Raw genomic sequence first — 9,442 nt, 5'->3', positions numbered from 1 at the left:
ATGTGTACCAAACAACCTCACGCAAAATTGGTTTGGCAAGCAATAATGAACTTTTTGTCTTTTTTTTTTTTTTTTATGATCACATGGTCATGGAGATGGGGAGCAGGGATGTTCTGCATCGATCCTTTGTGCCTCTTCTATTTATGCGTGTTCATGTTGAAACCACTCCGCTTTGGCCAAGCGTACGGGACTGGATTGCCTGTTTGTTATTCGTGACACCATCGCAAGCTTTGACTTGTGGGCAGTTACAAAAAAGGAAAATCATCGTTGGAAAGCTCCAGTTTTTTTTTTTTTTTCTGGTGTTGAAATATACACGGACGCACAGCACATTCTGCTTGTAAAGTCTGAGATTTTACTTGGCAAAGATTTTTTTAACGGCTTTTTTTATATGAATACTGTGCGCACTTGATTGTAAATGATTTTTTTTTAACTGCCTCTTTTTCCATGTTTTCTTTCAAAACTATGTAACCTTCCTCTTTTTTTTTTGCTTAGTTACAATCATTGTCTTTTTTATGTCGTGATGCATGTCATGTCTCGAGGTCAATCAAAGTATTTTGCCTTTGAAGTTCTTCTCTGGAAATCCATTTGAGCATTTATTCCATACTCTTGGTAATCATCAGAAGGTACTTGTACGCTTTTCTCACTAATAAGAATTAGCGTAGGAGTAAAATGACTACTAGGAATGTTTTTTTTTCCACTGCAAGTACCACTTTTGGATTTATTAAATCTAACTGCTAAAAAACCGTCATTTTTGCTGGTGTAAAGAATTGTCATGTTCGTGAAGACAAAATTGTAATAGGTTCCGGAACTTGAGGTCAAGGATATGGAATAAATGTTCTCACGGCTTTCCGTACCCACTTGCAGTCGTGCATCCTATACAAAGGTCGCAATCGCAATTTGCAATTGACAATATTCTCAACCAAGTTGTGGTTTAAATTTCCACAAGAGACAATTGATATTTCTGCATATATAGCAGGTAAAAGCTATGTTTATAAAGTCTGTGTATATAGATGTTTCTTTTCATTGACCAGATGTAGTTGTGGCCAAGTTTGGTTAGCTAGAACAAAAAGATCAGCCAACTTTCTCAATTAAAGCCTGGATTATCAGCGTCATGTGTGTTCTTTTATTTTAGACAGTTTTATTTTTATCTTCATTTATTCAATGTATTTGATAAAATGTCTCTCTATCTATCTACGTCTGTCTGTCTGTCTAAATTTCTCTTTGTGTGTATATTTAAATAAATTCTGTACAACTATTGTCTGCAAACCTGTGTTGTGCAGTTTGCTAACTGGCCAGTAGGCGGCAACATATCGACTTAACAGCACCAATCAAACCTGGAACCGAACGTAGAAGACGTTTGCACGGAAGTGGCTTTTTTTTAATATTGTTGAGCGAACCGAAACGTTTGTTCCGCTTTTCCTGTTTTAACGATGCTTGTCTAAATTAAAATGTTCTTTAAAGATGGTAAGTGCGTCATAATGTCTGAGTCGCCGCTAATGGTGGATGACCTGAGCCGGTTGACGGACGACAGGACGTGACTGAAAGAAATAATTTTGACACTTTGTCAGAGCGGACAAGAAGTGAGCTGCAAATCCTTTGATCGTAATTTTTAAAATCGCTTACAGGTAAGAAAACGTTCCTCTTTTCTTTTGGTCTTTAACTTCCTGTTTCCTCCCAAAAATCGAAGAATGCAAGGGCGACTTTTGACATTCATTTTTTAACACGTTAAACCAAATCATCAGTGTTGGTAAATACTGTGTTCATAATGAATTACACCTCGTCGATGTTTATTTTCGCTAGGACAAAATGATAAAATTAGAAACAACTAACATTCGAAAAAGAAAAATTACTACCTCTTCTCTCCTGTCAGGCAGGCATGGCTTCATCGCGGCTCAAGTACCTCTCTCTGGGCGTGCTGGTGTTCCAGACCACATCCTTGGTGCTCATCATGCGCTACTCCCGAACCTTGCAGGCGGAGGGTCCGCGGTACCTGGCCTCTTCGGCCGTAGTGGTGGCCGAGGTCATGAAGATCGTCATTTGTCTGATGCTCGTCTTCAAAGACCACAGTGAGTGAAAGGACCTGTTGCTAAATGACTCAAAAGGCTTAGCTTTGCCATCCCTCCTCAGGTTACAGCGTGCGAGCATTCAACAGCGTCCTCCGCCAGGAGATCGCCTACAAGCCCATGGAAACCCTGAAGCTGGCCATCCCCTCGGGCATCTACACCCTGCAGAACAACTTGCTATACGTCGCCCTCTCCAACTTGGATGCCGCCACCTACCAGGTACATCGACAAAGCCGCCCCAGCTTTTGTCGTCGACGCTCACTCCTTCCTGTCCTCCAGCTCACGTACCAGTTGAAGATCCTCACCACGGCTTTGTTCTCCGTGCTCATGCTGAGACGTCGGCTGGGTATCTACCAGTGGCTCTCCTTGCTCATCCTCATGACCGGAGTGGCCCTCGTACAGGTCAGTCGCCAACATTTTCAGCATTGTTTGTTAGCATTAATCTGAAGACTAGCTTAGTTTAAATTCACAACTGAATCATCTCAGTGGCAGCTTACACATTTGTCACTCGTCCGCAGTGGCCGTCTGAATCCTCGGTGGTGGCGGAGAAGGCGTCAACCTCTACGGGCTCCCAGTTTGTGGGCGTCTTGGCCGTTTTGGTAGCGTGCTGCTCCAGCGGCTTTGCCGGCGTCTACTTTGAGAAGATCCTGAAGGAGAGCAAGCAGAGCGTCTGGATCCGCAACATCCAGCTCGGTCAGTCGGGAACTTTGTTTTGGTTTTGAGGTGCAGTTGTTATTTTTGTCCACTCGGGGTCACCATCTTCTTGTTCTACACAGTCGTATCTGTAACTTTGAGTGTTTATGGCTTTAAAGGTGGCCACTAAACTTTAATACTTTTTCCATCATACACTAACTCTTTTTGTTTCTATTAATGACACCTTGTGCACTTGTCAGGGATGTTCTGCCTGGTGTTCAGCTTTGTGGGGATGCTGAGCTTCGATGGCGACAAAGTGATGGAATTGGGGATGTTCCAGGGGTATAACGCCGTCACCTGCACAGTGGTCACGCTACAGGTCGGTCTCGCCGGCTGTCGACCACCTCCGTCTCGCCTCTGTGCACCTGTGAACCTGTGCCCCCCCCCCCCCCCCAGGCGCTGGGCGGTCTGGTCATCGCGGCGGTCATCAAGTACGCCGACAACATCCTCAAAGGCTTCGCCACATCGCTCTCCATCATCGTCTCCACGCTCATCTCCTACTTTTGGCTCCAGGACTTTGACCCCACCAGGTACGAGCAGTAGCTGTGAATGACGAATTTTCAATAAAGTGTCAGGCAGTGAATGAGTTGAACCTTCAAAAGCAAATCAATTCTCTCGTCGGCAGCATCTTCTTCCTGGGAGCCGCCCTCGTCATTGGTGCCACATTCCTCTACGGCTACGAAGGCAAGAAGCCGGCCAACCCCAGCAGGGCATGAGTCTCGGGCGTGGGCCCAGCACGATCAAAGGAGGTCAGTTCCTATACACAATAGGAACAAGTTTAAAAAAAAAAAAAAAGGTCAAGCACAATTGCTGGCGACACCTTAAGTGCCTCAGTTGGGAGCGGGTAACGTTCTTGCGTAATCACGCCATCTGTAGCAATAATGTCATCACATCGTCATGTTACAGAAGGAAGAATGCCTGCTGGCTAAGGATTCCAGTTATGTCATAGGAAATCCTACAATTAGGTTCTCAAGTGAAATTTCCTCCCCACTAAACCCTAAAATGCAGGATAAACCTTGACGAGTCAACTTTCAAAAACTTTTCAAATGCCCATCTAGGCTGCAGTCTGTGCCGCCAAGCTCAAGAATGGGCGTTCAAGCGGCCATTTTGCTTTGTTGCCAGGCAACCGATTTTGAGCATCTTTGCTCAACATGACTATTGAGTCGCTTGAGGTTGAATACCCGACCGACGCTGTTACTAAGAAATATAAGTCGGTTACAGTGGGTGCAAATAATGACGCCTTTGAAACGATTATAAATCCATGAAGAAGATTCAATGAGTGATTCTGTTAGATTGTGTAATTTATTGTTGATGGCGGGGTGAAAATGTGGTCCTCCCCTTTTTTGTTTTTTATGCTGATCAGAGATTGATGAGGTTTTATTTTGAAAAGCTTCATTTGATTGTAGTATTTGAGTGCTGATTATTTTTGTCTCAATTACTGCTAAGATCATCTTTTCAGGATGCTTGTGCTGCTTTTCCTGATAATCTTTCATACGCTGCAACTCAACCCAGTGCATTTAAAAAAAACAAAAAACCGTTTGCCATGTAAAAGTAGTGATCAGCCACGTTACATTTCTTTATAGTCTTTAATTTCTTTATCTACCTCATCCATTCCGTATTCACAACAAACGTCGATATGAAACGCATAACTTGACCAGCGCAATTTATGTAAAAGTATGTTTCAATTGAATTTTGTTTTCTTATTTCAATCATATTGTGAGCCTCATAGTATATTTGCTCGAGTCATTTTAAAATGACTGCGACAGTATCAATAAAAATAAAAGACCAATGAGTTTGCTAAAAGTCCTAACTTTTTTAATGTCCATATAAGGTTGAATCGAAGCATTTGAACTCTTTTTTTTTTTGGGGGGGGGGGTTTATCAACAAGCATGAATCAATTATTCAATGTTTTTGGCATTTGTTTTAATGAGTTCCAAAACACTGCATGCTAATGCCGGACAATCTCAGAGGAGAAGTTTGATGTCCTTCAACACATTGTAATGCTACCATCCATCCAGTCACTTGAATAAATAAAATGAAAATGTCGACGCCGGCCGGGTCCTTGGAGCGACGTTTGAGGCAGTCTTGTGTAACTAACTATAAGCAGCAATCTGACTCCCTTGTAGAAAAGACACAAGCCATTGAAAAGCACTTATCAAAACGTAGCGTGATTGACGCATTTGTGCTCTCCACGATTATCTTTAAGGCTTACGTATGATAAGCTTGATTAGTGTTGGCCCGAAACGGGCTTTCTGTACCGAGCTCTACTTGGGCGGTATGACGATAAGCGGAGGTCCCCTGGTGGGCCTCCACATGAGCACTTGTGCATCGTTGGCGTTGGGCCTCCCCATGGCGTTGGCCGGGATGGGCTCCACGCGGCTCAGCACCCGCGGCTGCTCCTGGTGGACCCTGCCCACCAGCCGCGCCCTGGAGCCCAGAGGCCGGGTCGGGTCCACGGCGATGTCCACCCTCATGCGCCACTTGATGGCGCGGAGCAGGATTTTCTCCTTGGAGGTGGCGTTGAGCGCCACCAGCCAGGTGGTGAAGCTCTGGTCACGCTTGATGTCGGTCAGAGCGGGCCGGTCCGATCGGCTCACCGGCACGGCCCAGGTGACGCTGGGGTAGAAGTTGTCATTCATGCTGACGGTGAAGCGTGACGGCTTGGAAGTGGGGCCCACGATGGTGACAGTCTCCGTGGTGTTGCCGTACCACGGGTAGCTCACGCCGTCCGAGTCGCTGATGGCCCGGACCAGGCCTTGGCGCAGCTCGGGCAGTTCCCAACTTGACCTGCGGGGGGCGACACAGTGACTGCGATCATGCATGTTACACATAAGGGGGAGCACTTTTTTTCGGATTAAGCTTTAAAAGTTGCTAGTGTATTAACGATTTTTATATCTTAATCAGAGATGGAAAAACATTTTTGAAATTGTTTGCTATAATAATCGATAGGTGGAAAGAAGTTGTCTTAACTGTATTAAACTTTAAAAGTAAAAAAAGGGGTGAAGAGGTAAAAATGCAAAAAAGAAAATGAAATGTTAGTCGTCCATCGCTTTGCATCAAGAGGAGCATTTGTGCACGCAGCAGGTGAGACTCCCGCATTCAGAAGCACACCCACACATTGTGTTCTTGTGACTTTGGCACACAAGTAGTCGTGGGGAGAGAGAGAGAAGAAAAAAAATGCAATATGAATCGTTTTTCCATATATCAATGCAATTAAGCTTTGTTGGAGACTTTGAATTGTGGTTTTAGGTGGAAATGTGAGTGCAAATGCTTGTTTTTTCTTTAAGTGTCCTGTGATTGGTCAGGAAATAGGAAGTGCCATGCTAGCATCTCTATTAGTTGCATCAATCCACTGAATTATTTATTGTGTTGACGTGTCTGGGCTACCCCGGTTGGCGTCCCTTTAATTGATCAATTACGTTTGGTGAGACAGTTTACAGGAAACTGGAGCCAGAAATTATGGGGAGATATATTACTGACTTTTAATCGCTGTTTCTTCACAGTATCTTGCGGCTGGAAAAAAAATAACATGAAAAATGTATAACGTGAAAAACAACAAATTAATCAAAATACAATGATATGAAATAATAAATCATGTTTGAAAAAGAAAAACTAACTAGAAAAAGTCAGAAATATGAAAAGGAAGTTGAAAGCTGACCAATAAAAACGTATTTTTTAAAAGCAATAGATGAAAAATACACAAATATTACTTTTAAATCAAATTACAGCGATCAAATCTAGGAAAAACAAATGACAAGACTATGTATGAAAGTAATAAATACAAGAACAAATTAGACCCACGCCGACCCCGGAACTCTGTCATAAACCTTGGTTGGACCCCCTCCATCACACTCACATGCCGACGTCTCCGTAGGTGTTGTAGAACTCCATGTGGGTGCACGCCTGGATCCAGCCCACCACCCAGGTCTCGTTGCGCGGGATGGCTGGCATGACAACCCGGGCCGACGCTTTGAAATAGGGTGTTTTGTAGCGCAGCACGATGGCCGAGTCCTCCTCCACTGCCGTGGGGCGGTGGTCGATGGTGGCCACCAGCTCGCACACAACCACGTTCTCCCTGCGGACGCGCGACTTGTTGCAGGCGATGCTCTGGACGCAGCCCATGACGATCGGCCACCACCGGGACCACCGCCACCCCGATCCAGGCAGCGTTCACCGCCCGGAGTGCCTCTCAGGGGGTCGACGCTTTTGCTCCCCTCCTGCCCGGACGGGCATGTCACGGAATGCCGCAGGTCGGGCGTCAGGCATCGGATGCTGCGGCTGCTCGCTCGTAGCCGGTGCCGACCGAACCCCGGCCGCGGATGTCGGTCAGTCCACCGGCATCCCGCGTGTCGCTGTTCAACCCGGTGTGGTGCTGAACTGAACGTGACGCGATACGCAGACGTGACCGACACACCTCTCCTCCACGTCGTTTGACAATCTTTTATTTTGAAAATCAATCCAACTAACATTGGCATGACTTCATTTCTACTAGGAAACGCGTTCATATCACCAAGTCTCTTGTCTGAAACGGGAAAAAACAGCGTTGGTATTGAGACTAATCATCTACTTAACTCAAATGTAAATAGAAGCATTTCTGAAGTGTACGGTTAAGGATTGTTAGAGTTTCAGAATTGATTTTATTGTGAAGGCCACTAAAAGTAAAACGTGCGTGACGTCACTTCCATGCGGAAATAAGCCTTAACCAAATGACTTGACTTAAAACGGAACAACGTGATTGTCAGCGTTAATATTGTTGTATCAATATTGTAAGCCCAAAATATTCTTTCTCAGTTGGTGAAAATGGTAAGTACCTCGTACCTGTTATCTAAATTTTTGAATGTGTTCAGCTAATGCTGTTGATCAGCTATTTTGCCATCTTTTAATAAAAGATTAAGAAGAAAAAGTTAAAAAGATTTAACACAGATTTGTGTTAAACCAAGTTCAACAAAACTACCAACGTTCACTGGTAATACAGACACCTGGAAACTTTTTATGTGCAGTAATAAAATAAGTGCCCTGAAAAACTTAAGATTGAAGTGTTTTCTTGCAGGTTTCCACTGATTTCAAAGCGCTGATCCAAAGGTTTTACCAGCTGCAGGCAGAGCGTCTGGAGACCTACCGACTCTTTGAGGAGTACGTTTGTGTCTACTACTGCTGCTCATGTCCTTGTAGAGGTGCAAGGTGGAGAGCATTAGGAACAGTTCCAAATAGCAGTTGAGATCTACAGGTCATAGGTTATATACATATATAAATCATAAATCATGTAAATTATTCCCACAAAAGCCTGGCATTTGAGCAGGGGTGTGTAGACTTTTTATATCCACTCTATAGTCAACAAATCCGAATTTTCAACCCACTGAAATGAAACTGAATCATTTCACGCATTTGCAGAGGACACGAGGCTTACCTGAGGACGGGGCCCCACTATGACTTTGAGCATTACAAGCAGCTGGTGCACCAGATCACGCTGGCCTTCAACGGCATCTCCAAGGAGGTCCTGGACATCAAGGATAAGTTCCAGCTCCACTTGAACCGGACCGACCTCTCGGATCACATCGATAAGTTGCAGTGCAAAGAGAAGCACAAGCTCCAACTGGTAAGTCTGTTTGACAAGGTTTTACAAAATAAAAAAAACATATTCTTTATCCAAATAAAAAGTCACACAAACTATTGAATAATGAGATTTTTTTAGATGTTTTGCATAAGGCTTCCTCACTAATGGTACACTGTCACCCTCTAGTGGTAGTCAAAAGAATCATATTGCTTATAGTTCAGTTGCATGTTAGCCAAATACCAAAATTGCCAGTCATTTTTAACTTTGTTAAAAAACTCTTTTTTTTTTTATTGCTAAAACTTCAAGTGTATAATAATAATTTTGATGTATAGTCAATGTATTGTTTTTCTGACTCAAACCTCGACAAAGTTGAGTTTCATTGTGATGTTTTTTTAGACAGCTCAGCTGCAGCTGGCCCGGCAGCGGGCTCAGGACCACCCGGAAGACCAGGATGCTTGTCAGGAGAAAATCCAGCAGCTTAAACACGAGTAAGCGCCATCCGTCTCTGTTGCCACGGTTACGAGGCGGCCCTCTGATCAAACGGGCCCGGTGTGACGTTCTTGTGTGCTTGGAATGTTCAGGATCATCAAGACCCAAGAGGCGCTCAGCGAGATCATGCAGGACTTCAAGTACGACTCGGAGGAGAGCGATTGACCGTCGGTCCCATCCCCTTCAGTCAGCTTTCTGAGTTTATCTGTAAATATTTTTAGGAGAATTTCATTGTAATTTACATCTTTATCATTCTATAGGATCTAACAAATTCAACAATTCATACTTGCGAGTATTGTTTCATTATCTGTTTACATTTGTTGCTCCATGTTGCTTCAGAAGAAAAAAATTTTCCTCTTCAATGGCTTTTTCAACTGTGTTAGCATTAAGCTAAATGGACGTTAACTAAGGGACAGCTGTGTGGTTTATTGTAAATATACATATAATTATTTTTGTAATATATATGTAAACTTCAACTTGGGGTGGAGTCAAACAGCTCCGTTTGGTTTTTGTTTCTTTTTTAAGAGTTGTCATCTGCATGTGAAATCTATAAAGTATTTTTACTTGAAAGAAAAAAAGAATTTTCTTCTACATTTGAGACTATCTCGATTGTAAGTTTACGCAACAGGTGTCTTTGGAAACT

The 9,442-nt window shown here is 43.6% G+C and overlaps 3 protein-coding genes across 7 annotated transcripts; 2 read left to right on the top strand and 1 right to left on the bottom strand.

Moving 5' to 3' along the window:
• Nucleotides 1–1,392: 1,392 nt before the first annotated feature.
• LOC147047509 (UDP-N-acetylglucosamine transporter-like) lies at nucleotides 1,393–7,087 on the top strand. 5 transcript variants are annotated; one of them, XM_085929132.1, is made up of 9 exons: nucleotides 1,393–1,464; nucleotides 1,569–1,625; nucleotides 1,875–2,066; nucleotides 2,128–2,282; nucleotides 2,343–2,465; nucleotides 2,582–2,756; nucleotides 2,957–3,075; nucleotides 3,153–3,286; nucleotides 3,382–6,619. In XM_085929132.1, exons 3-9 carry the CDS (start codon nucleotides 1,877–1,879, stop codon nucleotides 3,470–3,472), a joined length of 987 nt encoding a protein of 328 aa, XP_085785258.1. In that variant the 5' UTR covers nucleotides 1,393–1,464; nucleotides 1,569–1,625; nucleotides 1,875–1,876; the 3' UTR covers nucleotides 3,473–6,619. The 5 variants fall into 5 exon arrangements, with proteins under 5 accessions (XP_085785258.1, XP_085785257.1, XP_085785255.1 ...); XM_085929131.1 differs by having other exon boundaries at nucleotides 1,871–2,066; XM_085929129.1 differs by lacking the exon at nucleotides 1,393–1,464 and adding an exon at nucleotides 6,631–7,087 and having other exon boundaries at nucleotides 1,477–1,625; nucleotides 1,871–2,066; nucleotides 3,382–3,505.
• Nucleotides 4,676–8,339, bottom strand: fam78bb (family with sequence similarity 78 member Bb). Its single transcript, XM_085929135.1, has 2 exons — nucleotides 6,613–8,339; nucleotides 4,676–5,543 (listed from the first exon to the last, which is right to left on the bottom strand). Exons 1-2 carry the CDS (start codon nucleotides 6,876–6,878, stop codon nucleotides 5,021–5,023), a joined length of 789 nt encoding a protein of 262 aa, XP_085785261.1. The 5' UTR covers nucleotides 6,879–8,339; the 3' UTR covers nucleotides 4,676–5,020.
• On the top strand, nucleotides 7,423–9,359 carry rex1bd (required for excision 1-B domain containing). The gene is made up of 5 exons (XM_085929134.1): nucleotides 7,423–7,559; nucleotides 7,807–7,889; nucleotides 8,148–8,352; nucleotides 8,707–8,798; nucleotides 8,892–9,359. The coding sequence occupies exons 1-5, from the start codon at nucleotides 7,557–7,559 to the stop codon at nucleotides 8,962–8,964; spliced, it is 456 nt and encodes a 151-aa protein (XP_085785260.1). The 5' UTR covers nucleotides 7,423–7,556; the 3' UTR covers nucleotides 8,965–9,359.
• The last annotated feature ends 83 nt before the right edge of the window (nucleotides 9,360–9,442 follow it).

Source organism: Syngnathus leptorhynchus, chromosome 13 (assembly GCF_054491065.1).
Source record: "Syngnathus leptorhynchus isolate UIUO chromosome 13, UIUO_Slep, whole genome shotgun sequence".
Classification (NCBI taxonomy): domain Eukaryota; kingdom Metazoa; phylum Chordata; class Actinopteri; order Syngnathiformes; family Syngnathidae; genus Syngnathus; species Syngnathus leptorhynchus.
Note: the sequence above shows the minus strand (reverse complement) of the source record. Positions and strands in the feature narration are given on the sequence as shown.